General features: G+C 41.4%; 1 protein-coding gene across 2 annotated transcripts in view; it reads right to left on the reverse strand.

The window, feature by feature from the left end:
* The window catches only part of agap3 (ArfGAP with GTPase domain, ankyrin repeat and PH domain 3), a 129295-nt gene that overhangs the window by 30561 nt on the left and 77905 nt on the right, over positions 1-20829 (reverse strand). For both annotated transcript variants that reach the window (XM_028472429.1, XM_028472428.1), the window contains exons 12-13: positions 13822-13965; positions 5094-5249 (exon numbers count right to left, since the gene is read on the reverse strand). In XM_028472429.1, the coding sequence (XP_028328230.1) occupies positions 5094-5249; positions 13822-13965 (300 nt within the window). The remainder of the gene's footprint in view (positions 1-5093; positions 5250-13821; positions 13966-20829) is intronic.

Below are 20829 nucleotides of genomic sequence, written 5' to 3' on the forward strand. Positions count from 1 at the left end.
CTGACTAGCATATCAGCTGTGTGTCTGTTGTGCATCAGTTGTGTATGAGTTGTGTGTACGTTTTATGTTTGTTATGTATTAGTTGTGCATTGCTGTGTGCGTTTGACTCCGGCTCGTAGTGACTGTATGTCTGTTGTGTAAATCTGTGCATTGCTGTGTGTGTGTGTGTGTGTGTGTGTGTGTGTGTGTGTGTGTGTGTGTGTGTGTGTGTGTGTGTGTGTGTGTGTGTGTGTGTGTTTGAATCCAGCTCATGCTGACTGTGTCTCTGTTGTGTGCCTCTTGTGTGTGTGTGTTGTGCATTTTGTCTCCAGCTCGTGCTGACCGGAATGATCCTCACCTTAAGACGCGGCGCTGATTTGATTTATGATGCTTCACAAATAGTAAAATTCAATCGCAGCCGCGCGGCGCCTCTGATTGCTCCGTAAATGAGACAAACTGATAGCAATTTATTCAGGGATGCCTTCACTCCTCCGGCAGCAGAGCCGGGCCGATCCAATATTTAGACGCTACTCGTGTAGCGCCGTGCGCTCAGCAGAACAGACAGGCCCATGCTAATAGGAGCGCTCGCAGAGAGCGATGAGAGACAGCAAACAGTGTGCGTGTTCGATGGGCTGAGAAACATCCCCGATCTGATTACTCTCACACCTCCAGGAGGGGCGTCACACGCGCGCACACACACACACGCACACACACACACACACACACACATGCACACAGCTCAGGGGGAGCTCAGTAATGAGGTCCAAGGTCAAGGATACATACAGGAATTAGTCTTATCCAAAAATTTGGAAACTGTCTTTACAGCTGAGGCTCAGAGAAATATACACACTGATCAGCCACAATATTATGACCACCGAGCTCCATTGATAGCCACTAATATAAGAAAGCCCTGCTACCGAGTCCAGCTCTGGTGTCGTTGCTCGTACTCATGAACTAATTGTAGCCTTGTATTGTATTTTATTTTTTTTTAAGAAATTAGTCATTGTCTTGTTATTGTCACTTAAAAAAAATATAGTTGACGGAAACTGGAGCAAATCTTTAGTCGACAAAATGAACAGTGATGTACAGAGGAAGGAAAATATGGACGATTCTGCCATCAGTCATTACTCATTTAACAAGTAAAAATGTTGTTAAAACGACTGAAGAAATATCTAATGTCACAGAACAAACAGTCTCAATCCACATATTCTGATTACTGTACATGATCATCAATGGGAACTTTTATGCTGTTTAGTGGACTTACCATTATTCACCATTATGAGCCACATTGAATGATTTATAGATTTAAAGAAAAAATGCAAAATTGTAAATACCGTTTTCCTATTCTTCGGTTTATTGTTGTTGACGCATTAGTGAGGATGCAGGAGGCCCCCCACTATTGTTATTCGTTTTTCTTTCGTCTGTGTTAACTCCTCCTACACCGTTTGTCTATTTTGACAAATAAGCAATCAAAAAATTCAGTTTTATGCTTGTACTTTTACAATTTGTAACTTTTAAACTATTTTTTTTTTTCTTTCCCATTCATTTCTATTCAAATTTCAGCTTTTTCAACTTTAATTTAACCCCATTCATCCCCAGCCATTCTTCAACTGATTTGACATGTTTAGCTACTACCTTAAACCCACTTCACTTTTTTTTTTTATCCCATTTCAACATTTTACAAACTTTTCAACCCATTTCAACCTTTTTCAATGCTAATGCGTTAATGCTAATGCTAGTAAATGCTAATGTTAATGCTAAGCTAAAGCAGTGTGACACGTCCCAGCACCTGCATCCTCAATTGCAATTTCTTCAGGAAATGCAAAATTTTGTGGTTTATTGGTTTTACATTGTGTTGGATTGTGTGTGTTTTTATATGTTTTATTTAAATTGACTATTATAATGTATGTTGACTTGTGTGGACCGCAGAAAGAGCAGTTATTTCCTTTTAGCAGTGACTAATGGGGATCCAAATAAATAAAAAATGTGATGTTTTCCTGCAAGTTTCACTCTGTGCAAAGTTATGGAAGCTGTGTAGGACTTGATGTTCACCCATGTGTTATAATATGACCATGCAAATACCTGTAACAAACTTTTAGGTCCCGACCCATGAGTTGAGAACCCATACTTTGAAACAAAGGCAGACACAAATTCATGTCCTTACTTCTAATAGAAAAGAACTAGCAATTTCTAACAAGGGACATAACGTTGACAAATCCATGATCAGATGAAGATTTTCGGGGATGTTACTGAATCAGAGCAAGACAAACAAGCCCTAATCAATGGAGAGAAAAGGGACAATGACAATTGAGGTAGATAAGCGAAGGGAACCAATCAGAGATTAGATGACAGTCAGTGATCGGGACACTGGTCGCAGGTAAGTTTTGGTGTGATGTTTAAACGTGATGAAAAGTAAAACAAACATCAACACCATTAAAACCTTACAGAATGATTTGGTTTAAACTAGGCTTTGAACCGATCTGACGAGCTATATCGGATCGGCCAATATTTAGCATTTTACGCAATTAATGTGATCGGCTGCAATGTCTTTATGCACTGATCCGATCAATGACACCATTATCGTGATGAAACTTTCTGTAGAGTTGTTTGCTTTACGTGCCACGGCTTTATTTCACTAGGTGAAAACCTATGAGGGAACGGCGAAAATGTCTCTCGGGTTGGAGCGGAGCAGCTGAGCGCCGGACTTCTTCCCCAGTCTACCGGCTCTGAAAGCATGTGTAGCGTCTGCTGTTAGTGTCTGTTTGTATGTGTGCGTGCACTCGTTTTGTTTAGCCGAGCGATGTGCTCCCGTTTCCTTTCGCTTTCATACCGAAGACTTCTGTCCGTTTCAGGGTGATGGTGGACACAGAAACACGCGTGAGTGCGTGTGTGTATGCGCCCTACTTCCGCTGCACACCTGTGAATATGGACTATAAGCACTAGCGGGTTTTGCAAGACCACAGTCAGGAAATATGTCTTTGCTCCCCTAATGCTGATGCTGATGCTAATGCTGATGAAGGCTTCACGTAGTTCCAGTGTGGCCTTCCTCCACAGCTAAATTTCCAATTCTCTTGCAGTCGACACAGCTGCTGTCCAGGGACTAAAATAAATGGTTTACTTCACATTTACACCTGTAAGTGCTCAATCTGCATCGCATTTTAAAAAGCGGAGCCATGACGCTCTTGTGTTAACCTTTCCTGTGTCTCGTCTTCAGACTGTGGTCAGAAGACACAGGGGTGTCTATCTCCGGGGGCCGAAGCGATCCTCAGCTCAACTCCCTTGCTTCACAGCAGGCATTGAGTATGACATGGGACTCCGGTTTAATTCAACAGCTGCAACGTTTATTTACTCAAAAACAGCAATACAGCTTACAATCGATCTGCTCCGGTCACACTCTCTCACTCCTCACACTGGTCAAGCAGTTACAGGGCCACGCACCCACACACACACACACACACGCACACACACACACTCTGACAACAAATGTTCAGGTCCTGCATGGAAATTATTCAACTCTTCCATTCCCTCACAGTCACAAGGCTGCGTTTAGGTCCAGAAACATGGTACTGTTTGATTTTCTGTGAATCTGTATCAGGTAGTGCCAAAGGAATTCGGTCGGTACCTAAAAAAAACAACCTGAATTCATACGATCGTAGATGGGTTTTTTTCAACTCAAGCCTAGTTTAAACAGGATCATGTCTGAATATGTCACGTTTAAGACTGAATAAGTTATTTACTGACAGAAATGGCAAGTATGGAGCAAAGGGAGAAAGGGAAAAAAGTGAGTTGTACTTTAAAATACTTGTAAACTTGCAATATCTTGTGATTACGTTGTTTTTTCAGGGATCTGTACTTTACTTTTTTGTATTGTATTCAATTTTGGTGAATAATTTTTCTGACTACATTTTTACACAAATATCTGTTTTTGTTTACTACATTTTGAAAACTATCTCATTGCTTTCATCAACTTAGATAAAAGAGAGAAAAGTAACAAAACACGGAGCAGAAAGCTGCATTGCCAAGTTGGGTCTAAAAAAGGAAGTTAAGGTGCAATTTTTGTGAAATTTTGACAGTTTCTGCGGAGAATTACGAGCGGTATCTGGCAACGCAGAGCAAACCAAGACATGTAAATAAGGACAAAACATGAACAGAGAAGAAGACAGAGGTAGTCACTCATGGACTTCTTAAAGAGTTAGTTTATTGCTCTATTGTTGAGTTTAAATTGTGTGAAATTCTAAATAAAAGTTTAGTCTGGTAAGCTTTGTTAGCATAGGTACTACACACCTGAGCTAACGCCAGTGAGCTCTATTTAAAATATATTATGAATTTAATGAAGACTATCATATGTAGATGTTATTTTTGAAGGGTATCTTTTTAAAAGCACTGCTTGGTTTTGTTTAGGATAAATTTGTACATTCTACATTTAAAATGAAAAACACTTGTGACAACACACATTAATAAAATAATATATATAAATAAAAATCCTTTTAACTTCATACTTTTTTATTCAAACTTTATGAATGTGTACTTTTTAACTTTTTATTGGATAAGATGCTGAGTCAGTACTTTTACTTAAGTAAAGGATTATGTACTTTTGAACCTCGGCTTTCTGTCTGTTTTCAGGCAGCAGGAAAGCTGCAGAGGTCCATGTTAATGGGGTTTGAACCTGGCTCTCGGGAATAGAGGAGTGTATGATTAAGAAAGAGAAGGACACTGAGAGTGGCTCCTCCTCCTCTTCCTGGGAGCCTCGGAGGGGAGGATAAAACCTGCGAGGGTTAGAAACGCAGCGGCCCATTCAGGAGGCGTCGCCGCCATTGTTGCTGCGGTGCAGCGTATCCATCTTGTTGATTGATGGCCGACCCGGCTGACATCACTTTTATGGGCCCTGAAACGCGTCGCAGTGTTTGCACAATGCTGTCCAATTAGGGCCATCCATTCATCACGGCCCGCACATCATTAGTGATCGGCAGGAGGCCGGACCTGTCCTTTACCGGGACACTTTGGACTGACACACACTCGCGGACACCGCAGAACTCCATCTATATCGGCGGTTGCTATAGTGACCGTGGGTTAGCACAGACATCACTTCCTGTTACATTCACACGTAGACGTACCTTCGCTGCCAGCCGACAGTCCGTCAGGTTTAGTGATGCCGGTGCTCTTTTTCCGCCTGTGCTTTTTGCGGTTGGTGTGTGGTGACGGCGGCGGCTCCAGCTTTGGGCTGGTGGCTCCGCCCACTCCAGGCGTCACCTGGTCACTCATACCATTGGCTGAAAGAGCACAGACAGAGAAGACAGGCTTAAGTACTTTACAGAAACCCTTCTTAGGATAAGCATTCAACATATCAGAAATACACCTGGTGGACATAGACTGTTACGGTGTCCCCTTCAAAATAAAACACATTTACTTCATTCATGAGCAGTCTAAGCATGTCTTTGTTGAGCTATGCTGCTGCATTAAAATCTGTGTGAGTCTGTAAACCTGTGCAACTTAGTGCAAGTCTAAGTGAGTCTGTGCAAGTCTGCAAAACCGGGTATGTATGTTAGCCTCTGTAAGTTTGCTCGACTCTGTATACATATATAAAAGTCAATGTGAGTCTTTTGAGTCTGTACAAGTCAGTAAATGTGAGCAGGTCAGTACAAGTCTTTGTTAGTATGTGTGAGTCTGTAAAAGTATGTAGACATCGCCAAACGTTTGTAATGGTCTGCAAAAGTCTTTCCAAGTTGGTGAAAATCGGCAGGTCCATCTATATGAGTCTATGCCAGTGTCTGAGAAACAATACAAGTATGTGAAAGTCTTTTTTAATCTGTACAAATGTGACGGTGCAAGTACATGCGAGTCTCTGTGCAAGTCGACAACTCTGTGCGGACTGCAGTTTGTCTTGGTTAGTCTGTGTTAGGTTCTGAAATTATGTGCAAGTCTCTGCAAGTCTTTTCAGTCTGTGCGAGTCGGTACGTCTCAGCAGGTTCACGGAAGTCTTTGTCTGTGCATTTGGACGCCAGACCAGGTCTTTGTGAGTCCGTACAAGTTTGTGTGCGTGTGCGAAGATCTGTGTTGTGACGCTGAATGTCTGTTATTCTGTGTAAATATGTGCATTTTGCTGAAAGTCAGCAAGTCTTCGCAGGTTGGTACAAATCTCTATTAATTTGCATGAGTCTGTGGAAGTCTGTGAATGTGTAAAACTCTGTGTTGGTCTCTGACATTATGTAATACTGTGTCTGTGTGAGTCCGTGTAAATCTCTTTGTTTATGTTGGTCTAGAAGAAAATGTGAGGAAATCCGTGGGAGTTTCAGTGAATACATTTATTATGCTTCATGATTAGCCGACACTCAGACAGCTTTAGTTACTTTGATACGTAATCTGAGCCTTTCTTCTTTTAGCTATCTCACTAAACCTGAACTGCAGACCTGAGGACTCACACAGACACAACTTTCACAGTGCGTATTGGAAGCAGCTGCTGGTGTGAGAGTGTGACACCAACTGTAGATGAAGGACAGGTAGGGAGGCTACAAAGGGACAAATGGAGAGCCCGGCAGGCCTTAGGCTCAGCTCTCTAGGAGCGTCGGGGAGTGACGAGGCCTCGAGCCGGCTTTGCTTCCTCTAAGTGACTTTATAAATGTGACATTAACCTGTGCCACCGCTGGCACGGCGGGAGGGGGCTGTCAGCTCGCCATCGCTCTCATTTCCTGACATTTGACATCACTTTCTCGTCTTCCGCCTCCGGACGCCATTATAATCTGGGAGCGGGGGCCGGTGGGGTGGGAGCCGGTGGATGAGGCCCCATATTGCTCTCTCTTCCCTCCCTGTGTGGCTGCTGGCAGCCTCCTCCTCATTGTCTCCCATCAAAAGATCATTGTAGTGTAGCAAACGCCATTCGTTCCCGGTGCGGCGCCGGCGGCAGGAGGACACTGGCGCACGGATTATTGCTGTTGTTGTTGGCGGCTACACACGCGGTAATGGTGCGGCGCTGTGCCATAGCCAGTGTACAACATTAGGCCTAATTCGGTCATTACCAGGAGGGAGATGGACTCAGCAGGGGATCGAGGGAAACACTGAGGAGGGGGGCGCAACTACAACCTGAGACACACACACACACACACACACACACACACACACACACACACAAACACACACTTGGTGTAATTGTAATCTCTAAGATGTGAACCGTTTACATGCTGAAAAGCCTGGCGTGTTACTGGCAGATCGGTTCATTTCATTCTTCTGACATGGCAGCGCCGCCTGGTCCAATCAGACGGCGGCTCTCGGCCATGACCGCGTGTGAACGTGACAGCGGTCTGTGTGTCGGAGCACAGGCGTGAAACCTCTGGGGCAGCCACACGTGTAGCAAGCGTCTGTTTCAATTTCCAGCTCTCCTCCAACAGCCCCCCTGAGACGAGTCATTAGCTGCCTCAGACAGCTGGGGGCGCCGGGGTCCCTCCCCCCCCCACCACCACCACCAAACACGCACTCACCCAACTCCTGCTCCACGCCACCGTCTGTCTGTGCGGCGGTTGGCTCCGACCTGCGTGTGACGTGACAGCGAGCATTTGTTTAATGTCGCCCGAGGTTAAAGGGGGGGCGGCCCCCGGGGGCCCCTCTATGTCATAAACACCCCCAATTATCAATTTCTGCTCTTAATGTGCTGGAAAATGATCCGGCCCTGCTCACTCTGCACCTGAAACATGACAGCCCCCCCTCTCCCCCCCTCAGCCTGAGGCCAGCAGCAGCACAGACTGAACACCTCTACATGTTATGGTTAATCAGATTACCTAATACACTCACAACTACAAGGTTTAATAAACCAGATTAACCTTGTCCAAGTCCACATTATACCTAGATTACTTACAGATTACTTCGTAGTGACCTAATATGCTTAAATGGAAAAAAATGAAGGTAGGTTACAGTGCAATGATTACCTTGCACTCACAGTGAGGAGGTTAAAATAATCACAGTACCTTGTAATAGTTACATTAACAGGGTTACTGTAATCTGATTACAGATTACTATGTGATGGTCAGACAATATTGCATTAGTATGATTGCGGTGATCAGATTACCTTCTAACTATTCACATTCATAGGATTAGAAAATTGAGATTACACTATAGTTTATATACCTTGTAATGAACTAATATAGTTACATGTATACATTTAAGGTAGGTGATAAATATAAATGTGAGCTATACTCCATTTAGTATTTTTATTGCACTCACTATGAGATTATGTCATTAGGGTAATCAGGTTATTTTGTGACATGCTAATATACTCAATCTAATGAGGTTATTGCAATCAGATTACTTGGTTATTGCAATCAAAAAAGTAATATATTAACATTTATGAAATAATGGTAATCCGATTACACGTTAACAAAGTAATATATTCACATTGATGAGGCTAGGGTGAAAAGCACACCCTAATAATGTGCTAATGTGCTCACATTATTAAGGTGAAGGTAATTAGAGAACCTTTTAACATTTTAGTATACTCAAATTAGTCAGAATATTGTAATCTGATTATCTTTTAAACAGGTAACAAAAACATTCAGGTTAGGGTAATCAGATTACCTTGTAAAGAGCACAACACCTACATCAATAAGGTTAACATGGGTAAAATTAATTAAGATTACTTTTGTAACCAAACGATATACTATACTACAAAATTAATAGTAATCCTATTACCTTAATAAGGTGAATAAACTAATAGTTTACTTGCAATGAGCTATAATACTTACATTAATGAGATTATGGGTAATTAGATTATATTATAACAAATGAATATACTTACATCTATGAGGTTAGAATAATTGGATTACCTTATAAAAGTAACATAAGTTTATGTTTATATTAATAAGGTCATCATAATCTAATTAGTGATTAACAACCTGATATACTCGCATTAATGAAGTTGCAATTTGATTTATCTTTTGTGAGTAGGTATATTGGCTCATTACCCAGTAATGGCTAAAGTGATCAGATTACCTTTTAACAAGGTAATGTACTAACATGTATGGGATTAAGGTAATCGGATTACTTGCCATCAGACAATCTTTACAAATAAATAAAACAATGAAGGTAAAAAAAGATGGAGTAATAACATTTCACTGTAATCAGACTATACTTTGTAACAAGGTAATCTTTATCAGTAGGTTAAGCCTCCAAACTAGTGTGTGTGTGTGTGTGTGTGTGTTGGCCTCATTATTTCGCCGTAGTGAGGAAAAAGGTGCTCAGCCAGTGGCATGCTGGGTAATGGAGTCCTCTGTGCTTTCACCTGAGCAGCAGAGCTTCTTATCCCACCCTGTGATTACAGCCTGCTTTCTCATTGCCTGGAGCTCCGCTGCTGCTCTGTCCCGCCTACCCAGGATGAAGGTGTGTGTGTGTGTGTGTGGGGGTGGGGGGGATCGTTTCATTGTTATTCAAGAGGCTCCGGGTAAGTAGCGCCGTGATTGGCCGGGCCCCTCGACACGGCGGCCCTGCCTGTCCTCAATCAATCCTACGGCTGCAATTAATGGCAGAAATTAGAAACAATCACCGCCTCCCGCTCATTATCCTCAATTAGAGCGCGCTAATCAAGGCCTGATCGTGCACCGCCGCTCTCTCCAAACCAAATGTCAAACTTCATCGCCGTGGAAATCAAACGCCCCACACGCCATCACCCTCGCATCAGGAGGCCACACATAAAATGACGAGCGGTGGGAAATGGCTACCTGTGCATTAAGTGATCTGAAGGGGCACGTGGAAAGACGTGAAAGAAGCAGAGCAGAGGAGAAACTTCTACTGCTGTAACAGTCATTATGGAACCAATTGAAAAACAAGCTGTGACCTACACTAAGAGCAAAATTAACATTCTCAGATATATACTGTATATATATATATACACACAATAAGATGGAGCTGCTTTGAACTGAAATAAAAAACAAATATATGACAAAGACCAAGACATCTAGCAGATAATGATACTACTTTCACTATCAAAATACTTCAATGGAAAAACTGGACAATTGCATCTTAGGAAAACAAGAAAGACTCTTTATTTTTACAAAAATTGAAAAAACAAAACAAGTGATAATCAAAAGAAAAAAGAAGTACAAATATTTATGATTATGATGATTTGCAATAAGGTATACTGTATAATAAAATAAATTAAGTCCATTTTAGTTTGCACATTTGGGAATCTACACTATAAACAGGTCGCCTTCAAAATAAGAGCATTATAACATAGTAGGGGTGTTGGAAAAAAGCGATTCGGCGATATATAGCGATATTACGTCACGCGATTCTCGGATCGATTCAAAATGCATCCATATTGATTTTTCTTTTAATTAAAAAAAATAAAAAATGAATAATAATAATAATATATGTATTTTAACCAGGAAAGTCTTTTCCACTGCAGGAGACATTGTAACTGCACAAAGAAGTGCTCTGAAACCTGGGCATGTTGACCAGCTTGTGTTTTTTCAATCAAATCTAAAAAGAAACTTTCTGCATTTATTTGTTGTTCTAGGCATATACCTCAGTTAAGTTGCACTAAAGTCATGTTGCACTAAAGTCAAAGTTGGTTTAAAAGCCACAGGCAGATTGTATGTTATTTTTTTAATTTAAGTTGTTGGCACATGGCTTGTTAAAGCCAATGTTTTGAGTGTAAGATATTCCAATAAAATATATTTCATACATAATGTTCTCATGAAGGTGTACACATTTACAGATTAGTTGTTTCTTAAAAAAAACTCAATAATCACCTTATACTTTAATATCGAGATATATCGTACCGTATCGTGATGTATGTATCGGGAAACGAATCATATCGCCAGATGCCAGGCATTACACACCCCTATAACATAGTATTTGTTATAGTAAGCATTATCATATTGTCATATGTATATAAATACTTGTGTATTGCATTCACTTTTTGAGTTAATTATTCTGCTTTAATTCATGACGAAAAACATATGTTTTGTGTTTTATTTCAAGAACTTTAATTGAAAATGTACAATACGACAGTGAAACTTTCCATAAAATAAGTGAGTGCAAGGATGTGCTAAATTTAAGTCGAAGACAGTCTTCTCGTGTTCAAAAGTACAACACAACAGAGTAATCCAATAATCATTAGAGCAAAGCACCCTGGTGTTTTGAGTATTACTGGAGGGCTCCAGCAGGGGTCTCCACTGCCATTAACGAGCAGTGGATTAACACAAACGAACACAGGGCTCTCAAGTCTCACGAATTGAGTGTGAGACACACAATTCAATACATTCAGACTTTGAATAATAACAGTGTTTTTTGGTATAAGTCTGTAATTATTGATGATAATCGTAGTTCAGAAAAGGTGAGCTGCTCTATTCAACAGCAATGTGGACAGACTGCTGTGCCTCAGCAGCTGAATGTAAAAGAGCAATGGATTGTGTCTGAACAGATTTCATTGTTTAGGATTTAAATTCATTTTGCTGTTCTCTCATGTGGACACTGGAATTTCGAAACCTTTAAGTGGGATTCTTTGACTACTTTATTATAATGAACTATCTTTGCTTTGTTTTTGTTTTTTTTAAATAAATAATATTTTTTGGAAACAACAGACAGGCCTTTAACAAACCTTTGAATTCAGCATGGTTCACATCCTTTTGTTTCAGTGTTTGTCTATGTGAAAAATTATTATGGGTGGCACAATACACTTATCTAGAGGATGATGGGCTCGCGTTAACAGTACAATAGGGAAAATGACCAAAAAATTGCAGTTATAAAATTAACCAAGCTTTTATTTGACTTTAAAGGAGCTTATCAACAAATAAGACTAAATAGTGACACTGCTGCCATTAGGGTAACTGCATTCATCGTCATTCGACATCACGTCCACAGGCCTGCGTAGAAAATTCAGACCACGAATTACAGTAGGGAGATGTGTGTGTGGGCTCATTCTTTTTTGGTTTTGAACGCTTCATCGCTCATTTGCATTAAAAGACTTAAAATTCATGTTTTTTTTATTATTAATCCTGTCCTATGCTTCTTTAACTCTCAGCATACTTACATACTCTGGGTATGACCTTTTAGTTTTAATTAGAAGTGAAAAAAAATTCAAACAAACATAATAATCTGGTGTGTAGTAGATAGTGTGGATTTGGATAAATGAATAAATCGCTTGTTATTTTCTCCTCATTAAATGTACGTCATCTATTGAAAATGGGTTCACTACTCATGAGATGAGAAGTTCTGGTCTATAAAGCACTTGTAAAATCCAAGGTCTGCGGTCCAAATACAGTTCATCAGAGCTTCCAATACAGCACATTAGCTAGTGGAAACTGAATAAAGAAGTGGACTGGTACACGGAAGGTCCTACGTTTGAGTTACGCTGTGATCACCATCACTGTGGGTCCCTAAGCAAGACCCTTAAAATCCCTCCAAAACATGCTTCCCAGGCCACTGCTCTCATTCTTCAATAGATCAAAGAATAGAAAAGAATCTCAACGTACGTTTCAAACCTAATGAAGTACTGAAGTACTACTACTGCACACTCATTGGAAATCCAGAGTCAAATACTGGTAAACCTGTGTATAGTCCTGAGGTGGTTTCTCCATAATGTGAACTTGTTATATTAGATTGAGATCACTGGAACTTGGAGGCAACACCACAAACTGCTCTGAACAACTCCTGCTTTCCTTCAGGGAGCGTTTTCCTGCAGATGGAGGAACATCCAGCGTCTAATGTCCAACTTCAGGGAGGCGGCTGGCGGTGCGGCGTCCAGGCAGGATTGATGTTCGCCACCTCTAAATGAGAGGCGGGAACCAGGAGTGCCATGGCACAGTCGGACTCCAGCGGCGCTCATAAAGCGCGCTCTTTAAAGTGCCGGGGCCCCTGGGAGTCTGCGGGGATGGGGGGGGGGGCCCGCCGCAGCGCTAATGAGAACTAGCAGAGTGCAAACATGCATGGAAATGACTGTTATTGTGTTGATGTGCATTTAAGTGCTTTTTTACTGCCATGCACAAAGAGAGGGAAATAACTGGTGATGAATGGTCCCCGGAAAGCATCCATTTCCCTCCTTGCAAGGAAACGGGAGCAAACGGAGAGGAGGGGGAGGGAAGGGTGTTTGATCTCATTTCCTCACAGCAGATCGACAATGTGACCAACGCTAGCCTTCCTCTGCACACATGGACGCTCAGAAGTCACGAGCGTGGCTTCGGTGAGTGTTCGGATGGTCTGGTGAGGTGTGAGAGACAATCTGAGGTTTCGAACCAGCAACCCTTTGTCAAAGGGTGATCTTTACAAACGACCACACAAGAAATGTAGCAACTACACAATGAAAACACAACATCTGAAGGCCATATTTTAGACTTTCAATCTTTCAACACACAAACTGTTCTTTACTTCCTTTGCTCTCTGTGGTTTCTAACATCTCTGTGGTCTCTCCTTTGGTTACAGTGTTTTCTCACCATTGTCCTAATGGCATTTCTCTAAAGTCTGGGGATTCTGAATATTGCCTCAGTGGTGTCTCTGGTTTCTAACTGTTGTGTCTGTCTTTGTTGTCTGTGGTTTCCCTCTTTAGTCCAAGTGGTCTCCCTCTTTTCATCTCACTGGTCCCTCACATTCTGTGGTTTCTCTCTTCATGGCCTGTGTTGGCTCAGGTCTCTGCTCTATTTTCTCTTGGCTCAGTCTCAGCGCTCTCTCTCCATCTCTCTTTGGTTTCTTGCTTTAGTTTCACTGTTTTCTGTGGTTTCTAACTTTTGTCTCGTTAATTTCTGTGGTGTCTAATTGGTTTCTGTGGGTTTCTTAGCGTTGTCTCAGTGATTTCTTATGATCATCCCAGTGGTCTCTCTAGTTTCTGTGCTATCTCCCTAGAGGTTTAATACTGGGACTTACGGGCTGCGGAGCTGCTGCTGCTGTTGATGGCGTCGTTCCACTGGTCGGCGCTGGACACGGAGAAGGAGCGCTGGTGCATGGCGTCCTTCCCAAACACGCTGCCTCCGGTCTGCAGGGACGAGCTGCTGCTGGAGTGAGGAGCACCTGGAGAGGAGAAAACACCGTTACAACCAAATCTCATCTGCTGATTTTACTCCATCCAGGAAATGGGGAGAATGATGTAATGGAGTTAACAGTTTGGTAGTTTGTGAGGCACGCGCACACACACACGCGCACACACAAATGCTCTATCTCTAATTAGCCCTTAATTAACAAGATACACTCGGAACGCTAATTATCCGGCCTCATCCCTCTGACTGCATCATCCATCTCCTCCGCCGTCAGCGGGAGGCTTCGCCCCGACTTCCAATCAGGCGAGCTGCAGACACCCCGCTCTCTTCACTAATTCATGGGCTCGGGGCGCAGCGTGGGGTCCTTTTCCACCGCTCGGGAAAAACACGATGACAGATCAGATACGGTGCGCCTCAGCCCGGGTTCCGGGGAGTGTCCGTTATTTGTTACTATAATTTGACAGCATACTTTTTGATTTTAATTTGGCCTAAATTCATATTTTAATTTGATATAATTACTTTTATGAAACTAAATACATTTTTTGTTGAAAGTTTTTTGTTTTTTGGAATATTTACACTGTACAAAAGCAAATCACGAACATACATTTCACAGAATCACACATTGCAAACTAATATTTGCAATGGACCCATGAAAGTCTCTTCAATAATTGAGATTTTTATTCTTAATTTGTAGAATAGAAGAAAGAAAAATAAATACATAAATAAATAAAAATAGCAATGATACTTAAAATAATAATGAAACAATGTAATAAAAAAATGAAATATAACTTCATCATAATTTGTAAAATAAATTCTAAACCGATCCCCCCTGCTGTGTTTTAATCTACAGTTAAGCATCTGATGCTCTTGGTTTTGGTACTTTGGTGCTTTAATCTGATCTCCAACACAGACAATGACAGACGTCTGTCGAGGTCACAAGTCGACGCTTTTGTTTCTGAAAACAAGTGGTTTGGTTTGCCGTCTCACAGGTAGAGCACATCGTAGCCTTTGATTCAATAATTAGCCGAGCAGCTCGGTCTGTGACGGAGGTGACAATAAGAGAAAATATGGAGTGCGGAGTAAACTGAGCGGCACGGGTGCTTGTTAGGATAATATGTCCTGCTCATTATCTGGAGTAATAAGTGTATCAAATTCACATAATCATGTCTAATTAGTAACAGTAATTATCTTGTTGGGCCCGGGAATATTAATCTTCAGCTCCCAGAGGGAGGTGGGAGGGCTTCGGAGGCAGAGCGTGCGGAGAGGACGTCACGCTGAGGAGCGGCGGCTGAATTAGCATGAAATCAGAAGCGGGTGAGGAGGGGGCGCCAAACTTTGTTTCGGAGGAAGACATGCCCGAGGGTGCTCCTCGTGTTTTAGGCATAAAACATGATCGATTTCCAGCCGATCGGCTTCATTTCAAAAACAGTTGAGAAACTGAATCTGCACAAATATCCAAAATTCAAGTCATTCCCACGTACTCAAACAGACTGCAGAACACCGATGGCGGCGTTATAGCTCTAACACAGAAGTTATTGTAGGGTTGAAAGGCTAGGCCAGTATCCCCAATGCTTTAACTTTTCAACATTAAGTCACAACCACAAAAGTTTATGCTGTTTGTGTTCATTTGATGCAAATGCTTTACTCTGATACTCCTTTATAAAACCAAGTGCCATCAGAAGTCACCACATGAGTAAATAGAGTCCACCTATGTACCATCTAACCTATAAATACGGCTGATCTGAGATGGACTCAGACATTCACTAGAGAACAGGTCAGGGATGAAGCCGTGGAGATAAGGGTTAAGTTATAAAAACTTATTTCCAGTTTTGACCATCTTTCAGAGCAGTGTGGAATACTTCATCCCAACATGGAAAGGCTATGGCACAACTGTAAACAGACCAAGACTTTGCCGTACACCAAAACCTATAAGGAAAGCATTGATCAGAGAAGCAATGGTCATAGTGGAAAAAATGCAGAAATTCACACCTCAGGTGGGACAATTATCTAACAGTCTCACACTCCACAATTCAGCCTTTAAGGAAGAGTGGCAAGAACAAAGCCAGGGGAAGCTAGGTTTGTATGTTGGACATTTATGAACTAAGTGCAAAATGCTGAGTGGTTGGAAAACTAACACTGCACATAATCCTGAACACACCATCCCTCTGTGAAGCATGGTGGTGGAGGCATCATGCTGTGGGGCTGCTTTTTTCATCAGAGACAAGAAGGCTGCTTAGAGTTGATGGAACACTAGTTGGAGCGGAATACTGGGCCGGAGGAAAAGCTGATAGTCTGAAGAAGACTGAAGCCAGGGCTGAAAGACAACGTCCCAAAAAAAACATCTGATCCAGAATGAGCAGAGATGTCAGCGTGTGCATGTGCTGAGACCTGCAACCAAAGGTGATTCTACAAATGATTGACTCACGTGGAAGGGAAATTAACGCAGTGTTCCTGGGTGTGAACATGCAATCGGAGTCTATCTTGAATTAAAGAAGAAGACACGGATCTCGATTCCAATGGCGGCCGCTGTACGATGACAACAAATTGCTCTAAAGTTTGTTTGTAGTCTGAGGACAAATGCCACGTAGAGAGTCTGGAAATGTTGTCTGGACAACGTGGAGCATCTAAGAGATTCAGTATCACAAATAGCCTTCATGAAAAGTCTCTTCTCCAGTAAGAGCCAAAAGTAACCCATTAACCTGTTTTTCATGATAGCAAATACATTTCAAAGTTTGTTTTTAGCATTGACGTAACAATGCAGACCGTGCTATAGTGGCGCCCTGGCACGTTTGTTAAAGCCAAAGCTATAAGACTTCAGCTGATATATAAGACTGAGCTACATTAGCCGTGCTGTGTCAGGTCACATTAGGAGCCGAGGCGTTAAAGAGAGACAACAGAGTTGTTAGATAAGTGCCCGCTAACTGAGCTTGATGTTTAAAATTCAACAATCAGGTCTAATTGTCAGATTGGATGCTAATGATGAATGAATTATACATGGAAGGATCCATCAGAGCCCACAGACCACTCCTGCATAAAGGGGAGGATAATGTAATTACAGTGGAGGAACAATCAGCTGGTGGCTTCTCCACAGCAGCCTATGCACGAGTTCAAAGGTCACACGTGCCGCTTTCAGCTCCGAGCCTCGAAATAACACTTTAAAGTGACAATTAAAGCCGTGTATTCCGTATGTCTACTTATTACTACTCCTCTGCATCGTTTAGGCTTTTTCTGACAGTCTGTGCAGTTTTGTATGACTTCCAAACACATTCATGATGATAATGCAGGTGACAGAGAAAGAAACTTGAAGATGTTTGTCTCATGGATGCACTGTGTGTGTGTTTTATGATAACAAACTCTTGGACTAATAAGGACTCTTTTAGGTTCTTTCTTATACTTAGAATTCTACAAAGTCTTGAGTGTCCCTATTCATCACAATGTCAGTGTGTTACACCATGGTCCTCATAAGTCACATAAAGCCAACAATGTCCTGACAAGTAAGATTTAAATCAGCTTTGAACAGATACAGTAAATGTATCCTAGGCATAGGTGAAAGTAACAGATTACAAGTACTCAAGTTACTGTTTTTGAGTTGCTTTTATGGGTACTTGCATTTTATTGAGTATATTTCTAAATCAGTCATTTTACTTGTACTTTAATTTGGTAAGTTTTAAAAGAAGTAAAGTAACTTGTTACATTTCTACACCCAACCATGACTGAGTAAATGATTATTATTTGTTTTAAAATGATCAACATACAAAAAATGAAATGACCAGACAACAATCAAATGCATCACATCATAGCCAACCAATCAGATTAAAAGTAATGCACAGCGCCAAAACAGCATTGAATGCTGATTATTTCCTAAATGTAGCTATACTTAGAGCCTGGGAAGTTTTTTTATTTATTTTGAATTGAATTCATTGGTGTTATTTTACTTTAAAAAAAAAAAATTGTGCATTTTGACAAACCTTTTATTTTATACAGATGCATTTGTGGAAAATAAATTAAGTTCCAATTGTGTAAGATTTGGTCTCTTCCTTTTATACATGAGACTGTAAGCAAGGGAACCATGGCAAGATTTATTACCAAAAATAAATGTGGGGGTGAAAGTAACTAGTATCTTTTACTTTGAGTACTATTTATTTGAGCTACTTTTTACTTGTACTTGATTATTTTATGTATGACTTACTTGTACTTGTACTTCTCCTCAAGGACAATTTAAATCAAGTAACAGTACTTCTGCAGTAAAGTAACTCTGCAAATTTCGCCTTGTGGGACGAATAAAGGACATTTTATCTTATCTTCTACTTGAGTAGGATATATCAGAACTCTATCAGTACGCTTTACACCACAATCCTAGGGAACGTGCGTGTGTAAAACTTTAAAATCAGCCCTTTCTGATGATCAGATCAGGAATCTGAATGTGCTTGGTGGCTCCGCCTGCTAAAGATGAATGTTGCTGACAGTTTTTCACCTTGACGTTTTATACTGTATCTGTATAATGTGTTTCTGTGAGGTCACGCTGGATCGACGGGACGGTCAGAGCTGAGGGAGGGTGGAGGATAAAAACAAGAGCCTGCTTCACATTCGGCAGCGTCCGCCCTCTGATCCATCAAACAATGTCAGCGCTGCATCACACGGCCTAACATTAACAGGTAGAATCATGGGTGCTTTGAACCATCGGATCTCGTAGTTAGCGACCTTTGAGATTTCACTGTCAGAAAGATGAACACACTCCTCAGTGTGTGTGTGTGTGTGTGTGTAGCCTAAATGAAGGCGATGGATTATTGTGGAGCGTCGCTAAGCAGGCCCTGCCGTCGCCGCGGCGATGAGGCGTGACACGGCCCGACCCCTCCGCCGAGCGTCTGCCATTATCTACAAGCACTGAGATAATGAAGCATTCATGCTAATGTGGGCCGGACCGCACATCATCAGCTGTGTGTAATCCGCCGCCATCATCACGCCCAGACGTCCTCCTCCACTCCGTCACCAGCGCACACACACACACACACGCCTGATTTTAATGTCATTTGTGAGGACGTTGTCAGGTTTATGTGGACCACAGTGTAACACACTGATATTTCATGTTCAGGTGAAAGGTGTTAACAGTTTTGTTTACATATTTACATGACTATGACAGAATGACTACCTGGAGTGACTTCATAGAAAGTGTCAAAAGTGTGTAAGGTTCCACATTCAGGCCAAATCAAGAACGAGCCTAAAAAGAGTAACACACTTTTTTCATGAATTTGCTTATAATGGAGACATGTAAGACTGCTGGTCAGTAGATGATATAGGGGCGGATTCACTAAGATCTGAGATAAAGGGTGTTAAAGCAGGTATTTCCCTAAATCCTTTGGTGGCGCTGTTTCGTCACCTGCTGCGAGGAATTCACTAACATTGCGGCATTTAAAGGTGCACGTATAGAAGTGGTTGAGACCACCCTATTTAAATGAACATTTTGCTCGTTTAACATGGAGAGGTGAGTGCTGCACAAAATGACATTTGAGGAAGTTAAGTTGGAGGCAGGTGGACTTCTCTGTCTACTGCACAAACATTTAATAATGTAGAAAACAAAATTAACAAATAAAAATACAGTTGAATAAACTTTAAAACTAAAATTATGATTTGTATCACATAATTTAATGTGTCTGCTCTGTCCATGGAAAACATCATCCAGCAGGTCTGAGCTTCTGAGCAGCGCTGTGTCAGGCAAACATGTAGAGGAAGAGCTAACTGGAGCAACATCAATGGAGCTCCGTGCACATCCTCCCTGCACCACAGAGAGGATGTGCACGTAGCACACTGGACTCCAGCTGTTTGTCTCCCTCACACACACTTTACTCTGTATTTTCTTTCAGTGGCTGTTAATATTAACTATTGTTTTATGTAAATAATTTTCTTATACTATAAAAATTAACTGAAGTATTTTTTCCATCTCCGCTGTAGTTTGTGTCAACATTTACTGCAGCCATGATCTCTGTGTGTGTTTGCACCTGCCTGTGGGTCGTTTTGGTGCAGAAACAGTCACTGCAAACAGTAGTTGCACCCCTTATTTGATCCGCCTACATTACATATTCATCAGGGGGAAATGCACTAAATTTATTGTGGGTGGATTGTGAAGCTCTGAACACTCGCAGTCCCGATTCTATGGGGTTTGTACCCCTTATTAGCACGTGGAGTGACGTTTGCACACTTTTTCATACTCGGAAACCTTTACTGAATCCGCCCCACAGAACGCTGTGAGATGATTGGTTAATGGGGTTTATTAGTACCACAGTAACACACTGGCATTTTATATTTAAGTGTATTGTGAAACCAAAGGACTCACAAAGTTTTAAGGTAACTTTTATAGCACATGAATACTGACATAAGGACTTCACAGAAAGCATGTTAGGTACAACATTCCGCCTCTAGGGGCAAAAATCTAAGTTGAGCAAAAACAGCTAATATACTTTTTCCATTAATTTGTGATTAAAGTGGACATTAACAACTTTTGGCCTGGAAAGGTGTAAAACTCGGAATGCTGAGATTACGTGTCTTATGAGGACCACAGTGTTACACACTGATGTGTCATTGGTGGACTCACCAGTTGAGATTGTTTTATCTGGCAAATAAGGTAAATTAAAGCTGTAGTTTGTAGAATCTGTGAGCCATTTGTTTGTGCTTCTATTTATTCCATCACTCTCCCTATTAGACTCTCACTTCTCCCAGTTGTTCTTCATTTGTTTGACTCTCACTCTGTAAGCCGTTGTATCTTACGTCACACTACGGACTTTTCCTGTCATTGCCCTTCACTACCAACATGACGTGAGCATGCATCAAATTTTGTTGAGCAGCCGTTAGTAACATCCAAAAGTCATGGAATACTTGGTTTGTAAAAAAGATTTCCGACAGG

The sequence above is a fragment of the Gouania willdenowi genome, chromosome 17 (genome assembly GCF_900634775.1).
Source record: "Gouania willdenowi chromosome 17, fGouWil2.1, whole genome shotgun sequence".
NCBI classification, from domain to species: domain Eukaryota; kingdom Metazoa; phylum Chordata; class Actinopteri; order Blenniiformes; family Gobiesocidae; genus Gouania; species Gouania willdenowi.